At 34.7% G+C, this 25,348-nt stretch overlaps 1 protein-coding gene and 1 long non-coding RNA gene across 2 annotated transcripts; one reads left to right on the top strand and one right to left on the bottom strand.

Annotated features, from left to right (window-relative positions):
• Positions 1-478: 478 nt before the first annotated feature.
• On the top strand, positions 479-23,508 carry LOC121730794. Its single transcript, XR_006036151.1, has 3 exons — positions 479-489; positions 11,592-11,599; positions 23,408-23,508. It is a non-coding gene; the product is annotated as an uncharacterized LOC121730794 (long non-coding RNA).
• Positions 22,313-23,918, bottom strand: LOC121730786. The gene is made up of 3 exons (XM_042119990.1): positions 23,775-23,918; positions 22,821-22,999; positions 22,313-22,646 (listed from the first exon to the last, which is right to left on the bottom strand). The coding sequence occupies exons 1-3, from the start codon at positions 23,891-23,893 to the stop codon at positions 22,333-22,335; spliced, it is 612 nt and encodes a 203-aa protein (XP_041975924.1). The 5' UTR covers positions 23,894-23,918; the 3' UTR covers positions 22,313-22,332.
• Positions 23,919-25,348: the final 1,430 nt, after the last annotated feature.

Raw genomic sequence — 25,348 nt, 5'->3', positions numbered from 1 at the left:
TCACTGCCTACTTTCTTAGAATTTAAATAATTATACTTTTTGTTTTCTTGCTAGACGCAACCAAGTGTATATTCAATTGTTTTCTTAAAATAAAATGGTGAATACTTACAGAAACGTCGTTGTTTCCCAGGAAACTTTTTCCGATTTTGTCAACTGTATTTTTTCCATTTAGAGATTTATTTTCCATTGGTGGTTTTCGCGTACAGGTGGATTTTAATTATTGAGAGCACCACTCTAGTGTAAAACCGTAGAGTGGCGCGACGGTCTTTGCCTCGCGCACACTCTTCCGTTGTTTTCGTTATTCCATACAAAATTTAGCTACAACTGATACTTTATTATTAGAAATGTATTTCTCAGATTTATAAAGTTAATATATCTAGCGGAAAAGAGAAACAAAGGCCTGAGCAAGAGAGATGTCACTATCAGTAATACTGCGTGGTAAAAAGAGACGTGTGATACATGATAGCAGCAATCTTTTTTTGACGTTCAGTTGGCACGTGCCGCACGTTCATATTCCGCTAGGTATATTAATTTTATGCTCAGATTAGGCTCTATAATATGACTTTGGAACACACGTAATTTAAAATAATAGATTTTTCCTGTTCTGAGGATTTTTCACACCTAAAATTATTCAATTAAAATAAATATTCCAACATTTATGTTTAATATTTAACCAAACTGACACTTACTATGAATAGGGCGTTAAAAATGTTTCATCTAAAAAATTGCTGTTAATATTTCAGTGCTAAAACGGAGGCAGTCTCAAAGGGTACGAACAAAATCTTGTTAAACTTAATGAACAAACTTAGAGAGTCTCACTTAAATTGGACACTCCCAACCTCCGCGAGCAACGTTAAGTAATTTAATTTTATTACAATATTGACAAGTTCTACTTCCATATTATGAATTCAAGAGATTTCATAAAATATTCCCGGCATAGAATCGGTTTTGGCCTAGGGAGGGAAGTTGCCATAAAAATTATTATTACTTACTAAAAGTTAAAAGTCAAAGAATACAAAAATGTTGGATCGCTGAGGACTAGCGATCCAACATTTTTGTATCCGTCCATACGTATATATAATATATTATATTATTCCTATACATCTGATTTATCCGATTATACTACTGCCTGTTTGAATTAAAGCTGCCAACTGCTATTTCGCAAATCGCCGTCCGCCGTCGCCCATGGACACTCGTAGCATCAGAGGAACTGCAGGTGCGTTGTCGGCCTTTTAAGTAGGGTAATAGGAGAGGGTAGGGATGGGAAGGGAAGGGAATAGGGGAGGGTAGGGATGGGAATAGGGTAGGGGATTGGGCCTCCGGTAAACTCACTCACTCGGCGAAACACAGCGCAAGCGCTGTTTCACGCCAGTTTTCTGTGAGAACGTGGTATTTCTCTGGTCGAGCCGGCCCATTCGTACTGAAGCATGGCTCACACACACGTTGTGAGGCTAGCAAAAACAAACTAGAATTACCTAAGTATCTTCTTAGGTGTTACCAAATGTGCGGAATCCAGGTGCTACCTTCATCAGGTGCAGTGCATAAGTGATATAATAGACTTCTTAAGTGACTTCGGACGTGTTTCCCCATTTTTCCTCACTCACATAAAACTCGCGTGAAATATGAAATAAGTTTAAACATAAAACATAACTTCGCTGGAAGTTCGCGCAGAAAAGACTCTGTACTTCGCAGTGGCGTGGTTAAATCTTACATCTGTGATTTCCCTGTGGGGAGACTGATTCCTTAACAATATCACAACAAACTTTATTGTTCCAGCGCAATTTGATTATTTTCGATACTCCTAGGATATCTTGTAACGTATTTTACACCAATTGAAAGAGCTGAATTAGGCTGATTCAAGATTATTTTTGTTTCCTTATACTCGGATATATGAATCTTGGTAACTGGTCAGTAAGTAATGAAAATAAGAAATGTTTATTCAAAACGATCGTCACAAAAAGCTGTTCTAGAGAGGTACCTGCAATTTAATTTATTTTTTGTTGACTTATTTTTATTTTGAATCGTTAAAACTACACAAGTTATTTTTATATCTGGTTGCCTACATACGATATGAATAGGAGTTGAAATTCAACCGTCAGCTGTGCTAGTAGTATTTATTCAGATTAGTAGTGTTTATATCTGTAAAAGTAATCGCAATGCAGTTATTACAATAGTTACAAAATTGTCATTCACTAATTCTAACCAGAATCGGCTCGTAATCCTCTCAAACAGCTAATAAGCTCTGGCCTAAACGTGTTGGGCTTTAAAGTGGAAACTTGAAAGCTGCGAGTTGTGAAAGCTGCAATTTAAAAGTTCCAAATGCAACGTTACTAGCTTCTTAATTGAAATAGTTGACCTCTGAAGCGGAAGAAATCTTTTTTAAAGTTTTCAGTTTATCCCGGTTAAGTTGTAAGACTCATTTGTTACGTGGTGTAACTTCATTACTAACTCTTCTGTTGTACGATATTTTTATCCAATGAAAATATCGTAACAAACGTTAAAAATAGTGGTATCTTCTTATAATGTTTGGCTATAAAAATAAGGGTTACAATTACTTTATGTTACAGTATTATATTTCTATCCTTTATATTACACTGATCCGGCAAACGTTATTTTGCTTTACACATTGCGGTAATGTTCCTGACGATGTATAATTTAAAATAAAGAAAAGGGTCTAAAAAAATTGCATTGTTAATCCACCTTTTATCTAATAAGCACTTATTTTTTTACTATTTTTTTCGCTATTAAAATATATTTTCCGTGACTGTACAAACTGTGTAATTTTTAATATCAGCACTTGTAAAGGGCCAACGTTTAATTGCTCATAACTTTATATATTCGGCCCCTAAAATCCGGACTTATAGCTGTGCAACGAAATGTCGCTGTAATAAAATTTGTGGCTACTTTGAGCAAACGTAATACAAAAAGTTTGATGTCCGACATGTTTTGGCAATAAAGCTCTTTCATCATAGAATGTTCTAAAGCCGCTTCAATACCTAGATGTTAGTTCTAGAGATATCGCACTCCTGTTATATCAGCGGGTCCTAACTCTGAAACATTTAAGATAATGGAACCCTAAAAAGTACCAAACTTTTGGCAAAGGACTGAAAACTAGAGATCCATATAACCAACACTGCCATGCACCATGGAAGATGATTGATGCTGGTTCGTGAAGCTTCAGATCAAGATTTTTCTAAAATAAAGAATGTAAAACTTTGAGAATTAAAGTCTTTTTACTTTTTGTCAACGATTGATTGTATCATTTTGTACATCAATGCAACATCCTCGTGGAGTCCGTCGATGTTGTAATGCAATAAAAGTTTCACAGGAATGACGAGACAAGCCGAGGAATGGCGAAGACGGCCGAGCACTCACGACGCTAACTCGCATTTCATTTGTCCTCAGCCCATTGTCTGATGTTCGCAACTCGAGCTGTTCTGTTTCAGAACAATGATTTAGTGCTTTCTGTTTGAAGCGAATTGCAAGAATCGAATCTTGTTTTTGTCTAGAAACATATTTTATACTAGTAACTTGAATTTCAGACGCAAGGCGTTTTGAATTTATTTTGCATATTGTTGACATAAATTGTTTTTCAGAACGATTAATGTTTCAAACTCAAGTCTACTCGAGTCGAATCGGTATACAATAATTCGGTAAAGTAATTGTTAAATAATTTTTGGATAAGCATGGCACCACAGCTTTGGGAATTGTCTTGCGCTTTTCAATGAATTTATTCTATGTTTATACATAGAGTTATAGACACACATACCTGTACATAATATATTTTGTATTAAGCAAATAATAAACGTACAGGATAATTTAAAAAATAATATGGCAATTGGCAAGGATGAAACGTAGATATATCATTTCATTTTCCTCGACTGTACATCAGTAACTCATACAAAAAAATCTTTCAGGAGTTTTAAGTCCTTTCCTTGATTTAATGTCACAACAAAAAAACAAGATGGCTACGTAAGTGCTCCAAATATTTACGCGTCATCACAACGGCTTGTGAAGGTAAAAGTTTTATTTATGCGGAAAGTTGTTTCATTTATCTTTCTCAAGGCATTCCGAAGTCCGCTGTAGAGCTGTAGAGCTCATAGCATAAATAACACTCCATTAAAAGTGTATGAGCGAGACTATGAATTTCATTTAGAAGTATCAACAAATAACTATTTTTTGGGAGGAAAAAGTATGCGAGTCAAAAGTAGGTGTACACTCATGTACATGGTATGGCATAAATTTTGGAAGAACACTTAATTATTATGTATTAGAGTACATAAGCTATCAGGCATAATAATATTATAATTGGAAATTGGAAAACAATTATTTAAATATTAATTTCATGGCAGTAGCAAGGTCATAAAAACAAAGATTAATAAGTTAAAAGTATTTTCGTAGGAAAAAACATATTATTTAGAACCCTTATTAAGTTTAGGTGGCCATAACGTAAGCGATTCTGCGTCATAACAAAAACAACTACCTACTACTACCTACTACTACCTACCGTCAATACAATATTCCTGAACATAAATAATTTAACTTATATTTTTATGGCAAGTGTATTTTACCACACTTTTTGAGGACAGTTTCCTACATTTTTTCTGGGTCTATAGATTATCTCTATTACTATTTTTTTAAATCGATTCGGCGGTTTAAGCGTGAAAAGGTAAGTGACCGGCTGACGGAAATTCAGATATACACTTTCGCATTTCAGAACTTATTCGTAAGTATTTATATAGGTTCTGATGGCAAATTTCGATGGCAGATTTTCAAAAAACATCCTTGATCATTGGATAAATTTTTACATAATTTTCATGTTTCACACACAGAATAAGCCGTTATGAGGAAAAAAAGGATCAAAATGTTTTATTCCAATTACCCCGGTATTGCTAGAGTCATTTATTTATTTTCTCACTTTTTGCCATCAGATTCTGGTAGACCTATAGCAAACGCTATTTCGTATGAGACAATATATTATTAAAGTAAAAAATGTAGACTGGAGTTAACGAAAGTGTGTTAGTGGCCCCACAACAGTGACCTCCCGCAATGACTAATAAAAGTTTGTTCATTAGTGTATCCGCTAAGAAGTTTCAGATGCGACTTTTAATTTTGTTTTTGCTTAATTTCAGGAGGTGAATGAAAAAAGTTACTCGGAAATGACTTGCTTTACGGCGCTAAAATGATAAATTTTTCATAACTTTAACAATAGCTTTTAAATTAACTATAAAGTTGTATTTTTAACGTTTGAATTTGACGTCAACACGTCAATAACGATCGACGTACTCATACGTACTCATTGCTTGTGTACACACTCAGGCAAGACCGACAGAAGGACAGACAGGTTCACGCCTGTCTTTCTGTTGGTCACAACAGTTTTTTTTTTATGAAATTAGGGGGGCAAACGCGCAAACGGGTCACCTGATGGAAAGCGACTACCATCGCCCACGGACACTGGCAACATCAGAAGAGCTGCAGGTGCGTTGCCGGCCTTTTAAGAGGGAATACGGTCACTTCTTGAAGGAAGTTTAAATGATTTTGCTAGGAATGGATAATGGATATACTTCGAGTTCCGACAAAAAACTTGTACTTAATAGATTTCATCCCGAAAAATATCGGTGCAACGAAGTTATGGTCAGCATCTATTGGTTTTAACCACAGAAATAAATCAAGAGAAATAAATCAAATAATCTTGATTTATTTCTGTGGTTTTAACATATTTTTAAGAAGTGGTCTAAAATCTTGCCATGTCATATTTAAAATTATACAAAAGCAAGTTGCCAGAACGAGGTCACAAACGAGTCAATATAAGGAAAATATTACCCGTGTAGTGTTGTCCAAATTAAACTGATTAAAGCCGGAGATGCGAGCAGGTGCCAAGTCCGCGTGCCAAGTGGCCGAGTGTCCGAGATCTGCCAACTCCTTAATATTCGCGATCATATTTCATACGAATAGGAAAAGTTGAGCGACGTTGATGACGATACGGGGCCTACGCGATGATTTATGTTACATTCGTTTTTATACGCAAATAAAATGTTATGGGTATTGCATGGCAAATAGTTTGGTCTTTTTTTGACGTCATTCCGTGACCAAGCGTAAGGATCACAGATAATGTAAAGTACGCTGCACTGTACGCGCTTAGTTTTTTTCATGCTGTAACTTAAGCCCGACCCAATGTTGCCAACGCCTGAAAGAATTAATTTTTTCTAGCATTTTTAGGCTTTTCTAGCATACGAAGATCGAAGGAGAAACAAGTTATTTAAGAAGCTATTACCTTTGAAAGGCCATGGCGAAATAAGAACCAAGCTTTGTATGTTACATTCCATACATAAGAAGCCCTATATCCTGAAAATATTCGTCATCAATTTTAGAAAAATGTTATACAAGGTGAATATTAAAAGAATATTATAGGAGCAGCCAAAACATCATGGAAGTCAAGTCCAAGTTTTAAGTCAAGGCGAGATTGTTTTAGTTGAGAAATATAGCTGCATCAATAGAGTTTAATTACTAACTCCATATATACTTTTAGATTTCGCCTATCATGCCCTTTTTAAAAAGCCGATATTCCATAAAACTACTGTAAGTTGTGACGTAAAGCTGATGAGCATAACAGTATAATTAAGCTGTATCCTTAAACAGCGCTGTTATTTTTAGCTGGAAGTTAGCTAAGTAAATTTTAGCTTAAGATCTGCATTAACCGAGGCGTCAGTCCCGTTTTCGTCTGGAACAACTTTGTGTTTAAATGAATTAAAAGCTTCGGCTGCGTATCTTACTAACGAATCTACACGTATGTGCCTATTATGTATGCTAATGGCGACCGGTATCTATACATCGCATAAATACAACTTGTTTGCATCAAGATCTCTGATACTGTTTACTTGTCTACGAATAAACAGTGGTGCATTTACTTAGTTCTATAATTATGCAAATTCTGTTCGTTTTAATTAAAATTGAGTATTGTAAGGTACACCAAGCTATTTTGTTTTTCTTTGTTAACAAGAATAATTTATAACTGTTTTAATGTAACAAGTTAATGATTTTATTGTCTTTTAATCTTCATTTTACTAATATTTCATCTTGTAGAAAATATTAAACTTTTAGTTACAAATCTTTTTGTACCCCTCAGCAATAGTGGGTTACTAAAAATTAAAAACTTATTATTCTTATTAATTAATGAAGAAGACGTTATTTATTTAGATTTAGGTTCCATGCGACGTATTAGACGAGAAAGTTGTGCGACAAGCCTGTTCGGAAAGTTGGTCTGTTTTACATTCCACTCTTAAACTCCGCGCTAAGTTGTTGCGATACAAACATTAGACATGTAAAGGCTCTCAATCAATGGTGACACTTGTTATAAATACATATTTTATACAGCCTTTCATTACTACACCATAATTCTTGTTTGTAAGTTTTCTATAACAAAGAAAATTGCTATAAGGAGAGCTATGGCCCACGACTCAAAAGTCATGGGTTTGATTCCGCGTTAGCTTAAAATATTTTTAAAAAAGATCATCTTATAATGTGATAAGAAAGATGATCCATTGAGAAAATTATGATTATGTTAAACATAATCATAATTTTCTTACGAAATAATATTATTACGCGAACGAAAAACTTTGTAACCCTTTTTACGAAAAATGGGGAAACGTTTATTTATTATGGTGAAGGAGTGCATCGAACTAATATAATATTATTTTGAAATGTGCTTTTATCATACATTTTTTAACGAATAAAACATTACACACACTACAACACACACACACACACATGAGAAATTTTAGATTTTTGAGTGATAAGCCTAAACATACGAATTATACTCTTTTAGTTATGGTTGAAGTCTGTTGACAAAATAGACTTATAATATATAATGGTTGACAACAAGTTGACAAATAGAAAATGGATTATAGTTTTTTTATTGAATCTAAGATACTATTACACAATGCTTACACGGCCAGTCTGAGATCAGCTAAGTCCCAGAGACGAGACAAGAGTTGAAAAAAAAAAGATAAAGTCAATATTTTTTACAAAATATAGGTAGTATTCCTAATGTCGTTGAAACTAAGGTCGAATTTCGACCATTGGGTGATGTCTAGTACATATAAAAACTACAGTTATGACACAAAATTTCCCGTATATTTTTATAACATTTGATAAAGCATAATATAATGAGAAGATAGTACTTATAATATTAACAAGCAAAATTATTAACTTTTTAAAATAAAAAAAAAATAACAAATAGCCAATTAAAATATTCTTGCTCCGTATTCATAATAGTTAAAAAGGAACAAATGCGCAAAACGCTGGTATTATAGTGGTATAATGGTTGAGTACGGAACCACCAACATGATTCGCACTAACGAACCGCCCCCGGCTCCTGCTGTCTCACTGCGATAATTAAATATTGAAACGAAATGCAGGAAGCCTTTTGTATCTGGTGAATGTCGCAACGTTTTTGTTGTCTTTTATTTTCATTATATTCTGTTGCTAGTTGCTACAAATTGTATGCATTTTAATAGATTATTTTATTTAAGTTAATATTTTTTAAGTCATTATAATTATTCTGACTTTATTTTTGTTAATATAAGTAATTTATATATTGTTATACTATCAAAGAACTTGATTCTAGTCCAGCTGACAGATCGTGATCTATAAGCTGGGCTGGAATCAATTTTTTCAATCAATTTCTAAACTAACGATGGCACGCAAAAACCGACAAAATAACGTGGATCCGTCACCTAGCTATAAATTTATTTCCCACAGAGTACACGTTAGTTAATTTACAATGTCATTTTTTGCTCCTAGATGAAACAGTCCACTAATCGTACTTATTATTCCTCGGACAGCAGCAGGGTCAAAAACAATACAAATTATCGGGAATAAATTTGGTCCCATAGATAAGAACTGTCCCATTTCACGCTACCCTCGGCCCGGCATGATGAACGTCACGTGATCGCCTCATATAAAAGAGGAAATTACGAGCGCGGGCCAGCGTTTCGGGTCAGATGTCGCCAACATTGCTGATAGACACATTTTTTTAAAATAAAATGTGGTAGTGGTGACTGAGATGCCGTTTTAGCATTATTATTTCAAATTAAGCTTCTTTATCTAGTAAAAATAACTACTGATGATTTCAGATATCAGAAAAGTAAGAAGTGTGAAAAAGTCCAATTACAAAAATAAGATAAAAAAATATTGTATATTGTAGTGAAAGTGTTAGACTTTAGTGTAACGTGCGTGCTACGTGCTACGCTGGGTCTACGCGACGTAGCATCGCTTCGTAGCCTGAATATAATTTATATTATGTATTTTTAATGTCGCGTAGTCATTACAATAATAATATTAAATTAAATGAAACAGTTTAAAAGCACTTAAAATTAAAGTATGTCGTATGTACTTATATTAAAAATATTGTGCCATTATAAAATATTATAAAACCATATTGGAAGTCAAATTGATTACACCAGTAACTATGCATCGTTTTAATACAATTTGTTGCGCTTATGAAATTGAAAATGTTCACTACACCTGAACCAATCGAAAATTAATAATGTCGCTTGTTGTTTATTGGACGAGCTAATCGGATGATCGGCTGGCGTCGGCTTTCGTCGGCTTTCGACGGATCAGCGCTGTTTCCATTGTTTTGTATGTGTAGCCAATATTTCATAATTCGAATAACGAATGTCCAATTAGTTTGAATCTTTTCCAAATACAAATCGACAGAATTGATTAGGTAATAAAGTGAAATATTCAGCGTATGGGATGCAGAGGTTTTTTGACAGAAGATTATTAATTCAGCAGCATTGATTGGTTAATTTAATTTAACGTTAGCTAAACAAAGGGCTACTAAAAATCAGCAGACACAATATTATGTCCTCATAAAATACAATTGATAGCTTAATCAATGCCTGAAAAAAATATTTTAAGCAGTTTCTTTGAAACTTGAAATTAAATAATTAAAAGAGTTCTGTATTTTGTACAAAACCAAAAACATTAAAGAACTTTTTACAATTCTCTCAACATGGTTTGTTAAACCGATAAAGAACGCCATATTATATTTACGAGTGAACCCGGGTTTCTGCACAATGCTGCCAGTATTTTTTAATCTGATACATTGTTAGGTTCAACAAACAGTTGCCGTCTTGATAGAACTTTCGATTGTCGAGTGCCCTATAGAATAAATACGGGTCCTCTTTGTAGCTCTTATAAATAGTGGTTTGTTACAATATTTGCTGTTCAGTAAATGAGCTCGCAGCCCTCCAACTATCCTAGAACTGCGAAACTAAATGGATGTTTAAGTATTTGCTAGTAAAGGGAAAAGTTGTTTTTTTATGTATTATTTAATATATTTTATTCAAGGAATGGTAACAATATGTAAGCTTAGGTGAATTAAATTTATTTCAATGTAGGGTTTTAAGAAAATTTAAACGTACTAAAATTTTATACACTTTTGCTTCTCCATTTAGTACGACTTAACCAAACTGATGACATAGATTCAATTACAGTGCGATCAATATATCCGGGTACAAACATTCAATTAACCTATATGTTAGATCGATAGATCATATTATAATTACAGATCGGTAATTAAATCAGGCGGCCCCGGGCGGCGAGCTAGTTCATTAATCCAGTACATTTGACTTGGACTAATCTTTCGGGACACTGGCTGTGTAATCTTCGGTATGGAACTGTGTCAATGATTTTACGATCTACGCCCAAATGTTATCGCTCTATCTCTCCCAATTTCAGAGTGCAGATCCAAATGAGCTTTATCGAGCTAATATTGGTAGTAGCTAGTAGCAGCATTTTTTGCAATAAACACTAATTCTAAAAATGAATAGGCAAATTGTGTAAATGTTTGAATATACAGGCAGAGATTGCGTAGATAGATTTTATTTTTAAGGTTTTCCGTGGGCGACGAAAAAATTCAGAACACATTTTTATAAAAACAACCATCGCCGCTACGTAAAGATCCATCCAGTAAACCAATTTACAGGATCCCGGCGCTGAACAAAAACTATTTTAGCGTCGGGAATACGACGCTGCATCGCTTCAATTAATCAATTATACAGACGACGTCGGGAGGAAAAGTTGTATACGAAATACAGTTCATCTCGCTCTTTTAGATTAAGAAAAACAAGGAAGGAGCAGCGCTATAAAGATCTTTAGAAAACAGACAATTGAATAATGCAGCGCCTTCTGATTGCTTTACCGAGAACGCAAATGAAGTGTTTCTAAGTCACGACTTAAATATCAAAGGTATAATCGATTCGAGTAAACTGCTGAATAGCGGTGTTTTATATCCCACATAGCAGAAATAAATAAAATTGTAGGTGACTACAAAAAAGTTGAATATAGTAGCCTATTTATTAGAGACGAGAGCACAAAATATTACTACTCCGCTAATTGCTCTACTGTAACTATACTACTTCTATCTAATAACAAAAACAAAACAAACTTTACGATAAACTTATGCACAATTTCGTAGTAATATAAATGCAATTTACTAAGACGACTATTTCTAGAAGAAACTTACCTACTTAAGGATTTCTTTGTAACAAAACTATTATAATATTGCAAGAAAAAAAATTAAGCAGATTTTGTATAAACAGAAGAAGCAGTTCTTAGACAAGTAGAGCAGTTGAAATGAGATTGAAAACGGAAACAAAGTTAACTCCTCGACGTCTCTAAGAAAAAGGAGATTCGTTTGCAGCAAGATTGTACAGCTGTTAATAGATTTAAGTCTAGGGCTGAAATTTAGCATATCACTTAAGAAATAGGTAACTTATAAAATGGCACATATAATATCTTTCTAGCCAACCCGCAATGAACAAAGAGCGAATGGAAAGAAGCTGAAAATTATATTTACCTTTTGTCTTTTCACATTGCTTACTTGAGTTTGTTTTCATTTAAAAAAATAAGCTTCACAATCAATGTGGTTTTCATTAATCAAAAAACAAAAAAAATATTAAAAACTTTTCACGTAAAACGGTGAAATTTCCCGAAAAGTCGGTAAATTAAATTTCGAAATAGTGACAACCCTGGAAGAAAACGAGTTGGGCTAACGGCATTGTGATTCTAAATTAATTTGCAACAAGTTTATAGTTTAACATGAGATTGAAGAGCGATTCTCCGGTAATGGTATCTCTTTGAGTTTAATTGAAAAATTAATTACCACTTCGTAATACTTTCGTTCAATTTGCAGTTTTTATGTGTATTAAAAACGGGAAGAGGAATTTTTTTTAATATTCTGTATTATTATTTTGAACGAAGCTCATTAATTTTTGTTAAATAAAGTTAAACAATAATTACATGATCCTATCAAATATCATAGAAAAACATGTAATGTAGTTGTAAAATATACAATTACATTGTATTTAAAAAAAATATATCCACAGCCGAACATATTATAACCTCCTCGTCTTTTGGAAGTCGGTTAACAAAGAAGGAAATTAACCTTACATAAAATAGCAGTTAGGAATCCAAAAAGAGTGTAATAAATGTGTTAGCCGTTATCAGTATGTTTTTATGTTTTGTTTGACAAATACCATCAAAAAACAGAATAACATTAAACATGGCTACAATTTAACCCGCCGGTACCTCGGGTCATTTAGGCAGATATCTCCCAGATTTATGTTCAGTGATTTTTAACACTGTATCACTCGATAGCTAACCGAGCATTGTGATAAACGATACATTTTGCGACCTAAATTTGAATGGTTGCAACGATATAAAATAAAATATTTTGCGGTTAACTGAAGTTTTAGATATTAATAATAGCTAAAAAGATAAGAAGTAGGTACGAAATTGTGCCAATGAAGGTAAGTCTTAACGATTGCAACATCTAGTTGAAAGATCGAAACAATTATTTTTATACAAGAGAATGGGTTTATGTGTAGTTAATAGATGCGACGTAGCTCAGAGCTACAATGGGAATTTAGGCAGTAGTTAATTTTTGCGGCATACTGCCTAAAGGAAGGCCTATTATTTAAGAGATTCCGTAAGTGCTTTCCATCATTCCTTTGCAAGAATTTAGTATCATACAAGATGACGCTGACGGAGTTGCCGTTGCATCAAAATTCGTTTATAGCGCGGAAATCATTAAATTTTCCGGGATAAAGTATCCTACGTCCCTTTCCCGGGACTCAAATTATTTCCATACCAAATTTCAGCAAAATCGATTCAGCACTTTGGGCGTGAAGACAACTCTTCAGACAAACAGATAAACACACATTTATAATATGGGTTTTTAGGTAAATAAAAAATTAATACGTCCCTTTTATTGTATCCTGAATAATTGTGTATCTATCGAACACCGTCGATGTGGGAGCATCAGTTTTTATTCCGCTTTTTGTTCTGCGGCACGATTGTTCGGGTTCCGTGATTGATGAACGCTTATCGTGTTTACGGTGTCATATTGTGTTTGTTGCGGTTCCTTTATTAATTGAACAAATAAACCCGGTTTATCAACACGAACGGCGGACAGGTAAAAATTATATCAGTAAATTATTAGAGAAAACTTTTGAAAAGCATGTTTGTACCATCGAAAAAATTCAAAGGCAGGCACACCTACGTTATTTGATTGGGTTAAGGGGGCGACTAACCCTAAAATGTCGATTTTATAATTCATTTTTATACTTGAAAATAAGCCCCAAATTGTTTCATTTTCTAAAATTAGATACTACATTATATTTCCGAGAATTCGATCTGAGCAAAAACACGATATCTTAAAATTCTCACGATAGAAAAAAATCACAAAGATACATCTAATTTTCACCAATTTTTCATTTATTGCCATAACTGTGCATTGACCTGGCGGATTTTTAAAATGTTGTATATTTATCGAGTTATTGAGAAAAAACTAATTTGGCGATGGATCCGCGTCGTTCTTTTTCACCTAGCATATGAAAGACGGGCGTGAGTGTGAAGAGAGAAGGACGATGTTTGATTTTTGGGGTTAGTCGCTCTCTTAAGACAATCCAATGTGTTGATACGTCGGTTAGGTTGGACGTAACGCAACCAAATTAAGTGAACATCGATCTGCCTATGAATGAATTTCTCTGATAGTACAATGTCAGTTTGACTTTTTCTTTAAACGTTTTCTTTAAACGCGCATTGGCCCAATACAATTCCACTGTAGCACTTTCGATGTACTCCGTATCACCTAACCTAAAAAAAACTTACTAGCGCTTCACGACTCTTAAAAACACGAATAGTATTTTGGGTCTACTGTACATAACAGAAGACAAGGAAAAATGCTGAATGGAGATGCCAACTTGATTTTGAAAATAAATATATTATTAATTTTCCTTTCCGGGGATCTAACCAATTCATTTTCAAAATAATCCATGGAGCAAGCATTCGTTTTTTTAATGACTGCAAAAAGAAAAATATAAAAAAGTTGCAAAATAAACTAAAAAAATATATACTAGAGTCTTTAGAAATGTTTATACAGTAAACCTCGCCACCACTGGCCTATGAAAATCTTAGCTTTTCGACGAAAATAATATTGTTATTTCTGTAAAAAAGGGTATGAATGAATTTCTTTGTATGAATTACAAGGGAACCCGTAAAACGACGATCGCCAAAAACTTCAGTCGTTGCATACGTATCGTGCCCGTACCCTGTCAATATAGTATTATTTACCTAAATACAAAGTTCAATGAAGCATGTAAAGGGTAAGGTACAATAAAGCTGTCCCGTTTATCGTTCCCGCGGGATCGGTTCTCACCCTAGGGCGCAGGGCTTACGGCACGCAACCTACAACCGTTCTGATTAGAAAATCTCGCATGACTCATGCACTAAAATTGGTTACGGTAACATCAACCACGAAAGAAGGAGTCTCGTTTTCAAAATAAATGTGGCAATAGTGAAAACCCCGCCGAAACAGCATCTGCTGGTTTTGAAAAAACGCGGAGGTTCAAACCATAAAGTTAATATACCTAGCGGAATAGAGCTCTCGAGCTGTCAAACGAAACCGAAATTATTGGTTTACATCTGTGTGTAAAAACGGAATATTAACTTTATGGTACGTATACACTTACACAGGCATGATTGAACATAAATTCTATGAAATTAAATTGTCAACGTGCCGATAAGTGCCGACTGGAAAAAAAAGAGTTCTGCTGTCACGTATCACACCTCTCTTTTTACTACGCAGTGTTACTGATAGTGACATCTCGCTTGCTCCAGGCCTTTGTTTCTCTATTTCGCTAGGTATGTATATTAACTTTATGGTTCAAACAAAAAACAAAAAATTAAACACACGACTTAATTTACGCAAAAACTCGTTTGCGCACCTGTCCTTTCTAGATACTGAAAGGATCTACCCGTCCAAATCGGTTTAGCAGTTAAAGCGTGTAAAAGTAGCAGACAGACAAAATTACGGATTTCGGTGAACAGAATACAAGTTCCTTTAACTACAATTCATAGGTTGTTTTCTATGTCGTTTATTTTAAAATTTACATTATTATGGGCTCTCCCACGTATATTCATACGTGGGAGAGTCATGCTTCGGCACGAATGGGCTGGCTCGATCGGAGAAATACCACGTTTTCACAGAAAACCGGTGTGAAACAGCGCTTGCGCTGTGTTTCGCCGAGTGAGTGAGTTTACCGGAGGCCCTTTATTATATATATATATATATATATATATATATATATATATATATATATATATATATATATCGTGTAACAAGAGTCTGCTCTTCGAATGAAAAATCAACGCTATATAACATCCCGCCCCTGCAATTTATTTAATTAATAATTTTCCTACTTTTTTAAAAGGATTTGTTCCATTTTTTTTCCCAGGAGAGGTCTTCCCTAATTTTAATCCTCCTCAGCATCCTTTTTTGAAAAATCGAACACATCATCAATTAAATTACTCACTTCCATCTAAAAGTACAAAGCGCCATCGAATCGTGGCTATCGTCGCGCAAAAATGAACTTTATTCGGATGTAACAGTGAATATTATGTAGGAATTTATATTTTGCAAAGGGGTTTCGACAAGACTATGAAAATTTCCCCTAAATTTCTTACGAAGGGAAGCTCTTAGGGGGTTCCCCAGGGAGTCGCCTTGTATGCAACTGGTCTTGCATTTTCGCCGTCTGTGTTTGTTTTCTCGTAAAGGGGATAAGAATTTCATTTCCATAGATACATTTCAGATGATGGTAATGAATTAATGCTATTGAAAGTGAAATATGAATAGAAGTTAATGGAATATTTTAAGAATGATAAACAGTTTCTGAAAGGGGCACCAGGATAGTGGATACCTGCATTCTTCTGGTGTATTGGTATTATTATTTTTGAATAAATTGATTTCGTTTGAAAACATACTCGTAATATATAGAAATAAGAACGCAGTCAATGATCGATTCGATCGATCGATTCGACGACCTCTGTGGCTCAGTTAGTATCTTAAATAATATGTGTATAGTATAAAAGTATTAAATATGATATTTCCGTTGTCTGGTACCCGTAACACAAGTCCTTCAGGTACTTACCACGGGGCCAGACTGACGTGGTGTGAAGCGTCCATAGATATTATTATTATTATTATTATTATAGATATTATAATGATCAAAGTATCAAAGAATCTACTCCAAAACATTTACTCTGTTCAATTAGTATTTCCAATAAATAATTATTACGGCACAATTAAATTTTTAACCCATGAATAAAACTAAATTGCATTAATTTAATAACAATTAGTTGGAAATTACAACACAAGCGATTGTTCATGCGATAAATCAAACTGAATAGCAGTAAATCGTTAAAATTGTTGAACAACTGTCAATTTGTAAATCCCCTGATTGATCCACTGTGAATGATGTTCAAATTCTCCCAGCTGGCTCTATCAAGTGCCCGCCTGTGTTGATGGTTTTTAGAAATGATGGCCCAGTCCTTTCGTCTAGGGTGATTCATAGTTATTTACGTTTTAGGGACTGACCTTAAAATATATCCGAAAAGTGTGCCGTTTGTCAGTTGGAGAAATACGAGGTAGCTGTACTGTCGGAGGATGAATCCTTCAACAGTACAGTTACCTCTGCAGATTTTATTATCTTATCACTTAAAACACCCGATTTTCCAATTGTTAGTATTATAAACCATTGCAATTTCGATAAAATCCTAGTAAAATACCTATACATATTTTATCTACTATGTTTGAAACTAGCACGATTCTGTGATCCTACTATTTATTTAATACCAATGCAGCCATTGTTCATTTAAATGAGTCCTTTTCCTATCTATAAAATGGTATTGTCGAAAATATCAAACCAGCGTTTTGTTTCACGTTTATATGAGAATACTATTTTGTAGTTTGGTAGGAGGAATAATTCGAACAAAGAACGTTGATATTGCACAAGTTAGCAGAATCGGTGTGCAGGTATTTTGTGTTGGCAGTTTGCTGGAGCGCGAACGGCGTCACGCGTGTGAAGCCTCGTCATTGGCCTCATATTTCAGCAGCTGCCCTTCCGCAACGCAGGAGCCGTCAGCGAATTGGATGCGAAATGATATATTCGCCCGCAATCCGCACCATTTTTCAACGATTTAAAAATACATTCAGCAGTCTTGCCTCCGAAACTGATACGATTTTGATTTACGAGTCTGATTAGTTTCAAATTGAGCCGCAGCACGATCGTGCGCTAGTGTAGCTATCAGGAGTGGGAAAGCCGTTGGGATCGAATTAGTTCCAAATTGAGCCGCAGGCCAATTGGCGCTAATATTTTTGTCGGAAGTAGCAAAAGCTTTGAGATCGATCTGATTCGATTCTCGATTTGATTCTGATTCTGTCGGAAATAAGGCAGCAGGATGTTACAACAGGAACTTAAAATAATTGAGTCATAAATTAAAAGTTATTATGAACCATAGTAAATAAAATAAAAACAATAAAGGACGTAAAAAGAAATGAATATAAACAATAGTTTTCGCCAAAATATAATATAATTATTTTGTCACATATCATGTGACAGAAAAATATGCTCAAAAGACATCTGCAAAGAAGCATTGAAAGAAAGGCACTCGTCCCAAAGCCATAGACTTCTTGAAGCGGCATCGTACGCACATGGGCCGAGTAATCCCTCAACATAAAATCTGAATATTGAATCATCAGGATTTATGACGAATATTTAAATAATATTTTTTTGCTTACTTATTGAAAGAGGCCTGCAGATTCTCTACATAGCTCAAATACTTCCGATTTTTGCTGACAAAGTTTATTTGGTCATAAAATAAAATGTTATTTTGCATGATTTTTATCAAAACCAGGTAATCATATAATATACTATATATTATTGTTAGAAAATATTTGTGAAATACATCGTTTATTTCATCAATGTTTTTACACAACCAAATTTACAAAAAACCCTTAAAAAACTTTAATGAATATTAGTCATTATTTTAACCTTTTACACCACTGAGGAATAATAATGTTTACCCCAAACGCGTTATTATCTGGTATAATGGCAGTAGGGGTCCATGATGAATGATACTTATGTTCAACTCCAATAATTGTATACAATTCCGGTAGAGTTTGTTTCTTCGCCCCGGGCACTAACGAAACGATAAATTGTGAACTGAAAATTATACGGAGTTAGAAAATGATGAATGGTAACAATTCATAATTATCTTCTTCATTAGTGTTTACTTCGTTTCAGAAAATATAGTCATAAAACTCTATTAAAATAAGCTTCCGAAAATAATGTGTTTGATTTGTATAATATGTAGTAGGTACTCATGGTATTACAATTAAAATATTATTTTTAAGTAGTACTTTTCACGACTCGGATTGTTTTTTTTTTTAATTTTATTTTTAGCATTTTTAGTCACATTTTTTCATTTGGAGCTAACTAATCTCTTTCGTTCTTCCTTGATTATTTTTTCAAACCAAACTTAAACTTAATTAAAATTTTAAATTTTCTATATACAATAACAATTACAACACCAAAACAACTTAATGATAAAATTATACAAATATGATCAGAATTCACGTTATCGATCAAAATTCACATACGGCGACGACAAACGGTGTTGACCAACACATCAAAGACCCTTCATAAAATATATTAAAGCGTTTTGATCTACAAAAATGTATGATTTAAACGTGATAACCCCTGATTTAGCTGGAAATACTTTTGGTATTAATTCAAACGTAGCCAATTAGGAAAATTGTTTGAATTATGGCAATTTACCCTCTACGGGTTAGATAATTTACGACAATAAATAACCGATCCCCGAATATCTTGTATGAAAATTGCTTTAATTCATTCTCTAATATTAAGAAGCGATAAATTTATCGAAATCACCTACTGAGGAATATTTTAATTATTGTTCGCCGTGAGATAAATCCTATTCAAATTTTATTCAAAATTTCCGCATTGTTCATCAGTATTGCGTACTAGAATAAATAATAGCTAACTTAGCTGATTTTCAGGTTTGCTAAACATGTTCAACACAAGCAAATACCTCGACTAGTTTCATTTTTTCGGGATGAAAAGTATCCTATGTATCTCCATAACAAAGAGCAAAATCGGTTGAGTGGTTTGGGCGGGAAGAGATAACACAGAGACATACACGTTTTTGCATTCATAATATTAGTATGGAAGTATGGATGTGTGCGTGTACACAATTCAACAGCGTTGTAACACATATTACATCGTTGATCTTACGTTTGATTGAGTATAGTGTATACTAACTTAGGCGATAGTAACATTATACATTGACACATAATTCCAGGTAGACCGAATTTCCTTTAACTTAGCGGGTGATTCGATATTAATACCATCTCCGAGGCATTACAAAGTTCTGTTCACATAAACTCTTAACCAATATAGCCTAGCCGAGATATCGTTCTCAAAATTACTCAAACATGTTCATGCCCCCGAGGTGGCTATTAAGAAATACAGCATTTGAAGTTCCCCTAGTACTGCGCAACTTCTCCAGTGCATCCGAATTACCCCCGGGAGTTCTGGGTGTAACAAAGATGTTTGCGTCTGGCTGTCTTCTTCTTCTGGGAAATGGCACGTGACGTAATTTTTAACCATGATAAGAACGAGTAAGAACAGATTTTGCATGAAAAAAATGCTGGGTTTTTTTTTCCATTTCCGATAGTAAGCTGTTATTGACTTATATACGAATGCGAGAGCCAGCCGCTCTGCGCGCAACAGATTCGCATGGATAAGCCTCATTTTAGATTTCTTATTTAACAACAAAAAATAATACGAATCGTTTTAAAATTGGAACAATACTAAAAACAAAGATAATGTTATCCATTCAAAAGTATTGCTCCAGCTAAAAAGGATTTTAAATACCTTATTTGTTACTTCAACTTCAAAATAAAACCTGAACACTCGTAACGCGTTCAAGTTATTTTTACAAGTTAAAGTTTGTGCAGTAATTACATCAATTTCTACGCTGATCCTCGGTTCGTTTTTGCTCGCCATTTAACTGAACGTATTAGAGGAAGGGTGAAGCAGATCGAGTGTAAATATCTAATGTCTTTATTTGCGCCGTTTGGGCGGGGGTCGCTTCTCGCATGCAATTAATTACGGTAGATTAACGTTTCGGTGCACCCGTGTCAGCTGCAGCGTTTCATTCTATGAATGAATTATTACTTAAAACACTATTATGACGACATACGTGTGGCACTCGGGAACTGCCGCGGTAAAGCCGTTGCATAGAATTTTTTATCAACTTATGCAATTATAATACGTCTAGTAGTAGTAGTCACCGACCGGCATAGCGGACAAAGCTATAAAACACGAACAGTTTTATTACGGTTGGGTAATGGGTACATATTTACATAGTGAGTATGCTCCGAGTAGGATTTTCCTATAGTGAAGCGCGGCCTTGCACCTGCACGGTCCTCAGCCCCTGATTCTTTAGAGCACGGCGGAAAATACAGGCACATAATGTTACCTAAAAATGTATAGATTATAATATTTTAAAAGTCATACGGTATGATTCTAAGAAAAGCTCAAACATTTTTTTAAATATGAACGATTCCTAAAACTTTTATTTTCTAGAAAAGATTTTTAGGAATAGACGGTAAAAAATCATAAAAATATTTGTAAACTTCAAATTAGCATTTAAGTACTGTCTGGGACTTCTATATAAATATCAATAATAGCTGCTGTGCAGTTCACGTGCAATCGGGCATAGTTATGCTCCGATGAGCGATCGGTATGAACCCGCCCTTATGGGAATCTCGAGAGTATGAAAATTAAAAAGTAAAATTTATGATTCCGTTTCTTGTTAACTAGATACATTTGGAATTTTAAAAAATGCAAGCAATTACTTAAAAACGCAAGTCGGGCAGTCAAGTTGAATGCAAACATATAAAAAGATTCCAGCCCCGGTATTCTCCCTTGGGTAAAGAAAGAGGGTAGGATTAAAATTATAACGAATGAAATATTCGCGGCCAGACGTGCGCGGGGGCGCGGCGGCGCGCGAGCAGAGGGTCGGGCGCTTTGAGACGCTGCATTTCACACTTTTCACGTTTTACAATTACATTTTTCAATACTTGTAAAGGTTGTGTAAAATAACATTTAAATGTCTGATAACCGTATCTTTTTAAGGTACAAAAGCAATTAACAAAATGCACCGACTTAACATTTCATTATAGTTATTTTCGGAACGTAGGTTTTCGTTGAGTTCTACACATATTAACATAATGTAATCTCTGAAAAAATAACTAAATCTTCACCATATACAAAACAATATCACAGTATTTATAAAACGCTTCTTTTATACCAAAAAACTGTTATAAAACACAAATCAAACCTCCCATCGGTCATCGTAGAATTGAATATCAAGAGGCACCGGGAACGTTTCATCTCGCCGCGCGTCAATTTTCCGACCCACAGCTCCACGGTTCGGTACTAATTTAAAAGTTTCCAGTATTTTAGACGGACCATTACCCCGTACTTGGGGCAAGTGAAGCTAATGTTCGAATTTATTGCTTGCTGTGCATTCCGTTTTGAGCAAACGAAATAAAAACTCGAGGCGGAAGTCTCCCTTTTTCTTTCGGAGTTCACCCCGCTAGTTATAATAACTTGCGAGCGGTCTGGAAACTCGAATGTATACCAATAACAGCTACAGAGATACTTTTCGAAGTCATATTTTTAGAAATCATTGTGTCGTATTTTGAGGGAGCATAATAAACTTTTCTTCATAAGTAATTAATTATGTTTAAAATATCGTTATATATTATACCACACTTTCTCAAATATACCGAAACTAAATAATAGCTGCTAACATGGAGTACTTTAAAGATAATTTGTATGTAATAATCTAACTAAGATGAAGTTAAACAAACATTTAAAAAAGTACAGTTTATTACACAGCCTGTATAAACCCTAATTTCTTATAGAATATCAACTCCCAAGTTTTCAGCTTTGCAATCGGACCACTTGTATCTAGATTTTTCGTCCTCTTACATTTCTTGAAGAAGTCCCCATCCACCTTTATTCTTTTATCACAATTTGTTTGAGAATCTCGAACATCTTCGGGTTTTTTCACCGTGTCTTTAGGTCTCGGATAAAAGAGCCAGTGCTTTGAACCTAAGCCGTCCCTTTTGAGGAATTCCTGGATACGATCTTGCTTCTTTTTTATCACTAAATATTTTGACGTGTTGTTCTTAGATTTACTTCCTGCAATGTAAGTAAAAGTCTTAACATTATTGAATGTTTAAGGAAACAGCCAAGTGCCTTCTGTGACGGTTCGGGGTCCATGGTCAGTGGTCACTAGTATTTTTTTAAATAATCTCTACTATCATTACCAAAATAAATAATAATGTATTAGAGAATGAGATTAGAAAAACTTACTCGTCAAATATAATACACGAAAAGTATCTGTAAACTTTAGCTTCGACCCGAGTTCGACTCGATCACGGCGGGAAGACGAGGTACTCGATCGTGATCGGGTTTTGCTTCTCGATCGTGATCGCGACGCACTTCTGCTTCTGGATTCCACATCATACTTTTTCTTTTCATCTCTATAATACCTGAAAATTCGTATTTATGAGTATTTTGTGGACGCCTTACTATATGTAACAAACATAACAGTCTATGGCTGAAATACTGAAGCGAGACAAATCAGCATTATAAATCATCTAACTACAGCAATAGTATTGTAATGACAATGCAAACAAGATGCAAGGGTTGAAAAGATAGCAAGGCTCTTCCCATTTTATTGTGGTGATCGGCGATCGCACATTTACCTATCAGCACGCACACGCCGAACGCGCCGCATTTTAGAATTCGTTATAATTATATGAAATGATGTGAGACCTCACACATTCGTCCGCAGACGATAGCCGCGTCTGCGGACGAATGTGTGAGCTGTACACGAAATGTGTGCGAAGCAGCACATTTCGTGTACAGCTGCGGGCTCTACACTAGCGGCGCGAAAGCCCGCGAAGGCCGCGAACCGCGAGTGTGGAGGGTTTCGCAGCTTCGTGTTTGCGCTTCGCGGCTTCGTATTTAGGACGCATCGTGTTCACGGCGCGTAGCATCCGTGAATCGCAGCCGCAATTCGTACCAGTCTCGGCCAGTTTTATAAGGCTGGTACCGCCGAGATTTTGTTGTGTGCCGTACGTGGCGACGCATTGATACTATGGCGCACACATACAAGCCGCGCGCGGTGCCTTTGTATGAATATAACTTACTTCCCCTCCTTTTACTATGCCGCGAGTGTAGAGCCCGCATACTAAGTAAATGGCGCGTACGGTGCTGACAAATGTGCGATCAGCTTTAATGAAATTTCAGCTATCCAGTTACCTGTTGTCACCCCTGGAGGTAGAAGGCATGTCATAATACTGGTCTACTCTTCCATGGCCCTGATAGTCACCATCTCCGCAGGGAAATGATGAAGCATACGGAAAAGTGTAGTGGCTCATAACGAATTAATTTATTTTACTGACACTCAAAATTTTCAATAGCTATGACAAATGTATGCCATAAGACATTAATTGTTTTTTTTTAACGACCATTAAATTTTATTGGCACTAAAATAATAACTGTCGTAGCTTTCATTGTAATAAAGAAATAATTATTATTTAAAAAGAGATTACGCTTATGTTGCGACGATACAATGTTTACAATAACTAATAATATAAATAGTAGAAAGAGACACTTTTCTGACGTTCATATTTAAAATTTTAGGTAATTCTGTGTATCCCGTTGTATAATGAAAACCAGTTAAAACTTTAGCAACACTGATCCCCTTTTAGGACAAAGATTTATTAACGAAATACATTTGAAACCTTTTCAGAAGTTTATGTGACTGTTAGCAATTAACGCTGAATCGAATTTGGAAAAAATGAGGTTAACTTTTCGATTGAAATTGAAGAAAAAAGTAAGATAAATTAGAATTCGATGAATGCTTAATGGTTTTCTCCATTAGAGGGTTTTGAGTTTATGGAACACTTTTCAAAAAGAAAAATTTTAACCGTTCCCGATTCAAGTTTGTGAAGATGTCGCAGACATAGAGAAGTCTGCAACTGCAAGAAGTGACTTGCATTATATGCATTGTGAGACAAACATGAGACAAACAATATTTTATGAAAAATTCTTTAAATAAAATTATTGATCTAAACAAATATTTTCTTATTTCTTCGTCAGGACATTCAATGAAAGAAAAATAAACCTTCACACTTTATTTTAGCTTAGTCTCTTAAGTTTCTTCGGAACGCGCCTGATTCCCTTAATGGATATTTCAATGTATAATTTACATTTCATTATGATGCAGATGCAGTCACAGGCCTCAAGATTTGAAAGTCTTTCTACGAAAATTATTATAAGCAATTGTAGGGATTAGGGACGCGTAGAGTTTATATTTTATTATAAGCTAGAATACGTGAAAAATATAAGGCGAAATGAGATAAGGTGGGAGAGAAAAAATACGAGTACTATTACGTAATACCACAGAATACATATTAGTGGTAATACTTAAATTATTGTTCTTTGGAAAACGACGCATCCAGTCAACGTAACTCTACGTCGCTCAAGCACCATTTCCAAACTTTCCGTGCACTGGTCTCTATTCTTTGAGTTTTAGCTTTCCGCAGGTTTTCAAGTTCCAACTAATTGATATTTTCACTGTTAGAAACCTTATATTGAACGATTTGAGTATTTCCATAACTTTACCTTGTATATTAAGCTATCTGACAAAGTCGCGTATTGTTCAGGCCTACAATGCCTGACCTGATTTTGAGAACATTGAAAATCCGCAAGATTGCTATTTAATTTTACCAGGCGTTTTAATTTTTATTCGTAGTGTCCTTTTTCAATGTCATTCTTTTATACACTCTGTTAAATACACGCAAGTTTATACTACGGGCTTTCATTTTGCT

Source organism: Aricia agestis, chromosome 1 (genome assembly GCF_905147365.1).
Source record: "Aricia agestis chromosome 1, ilAriAges1.1, whole genome shotgun sequence".
NCBI lineage: Eukaryota > Metazoa > Arthropoda > Insecta > Lepidoptera > Lycaenidae > Aricia > Aricia agestis.
This window is presented reverse-complemented; position numbering and strand designations above follow the sequence as displayed.

Coding starts and splice junctions, on each gene's coding strand:
- LOC121730786 (XM_042119990.1), bottom strand. CDS start 23,893: ATGAGCCACTACACTTTTCCGTATGCTTCATCATTTCCCTGCGGAGAT. Junction 23,000..23,774: donor ACCTCCAGGGGTGACAACAG/GTAACTGGATAG, acceptor ACGAATTTTCAG/GTATTATAGAGATGAAAAGA. Junction 22,647..22,820: donor TCGTGTATTATATTTGACGA/GTAAGTTTTTCT, acceptor CTTACATTGCAG/GAAGTAAATCTAAGAACAAC.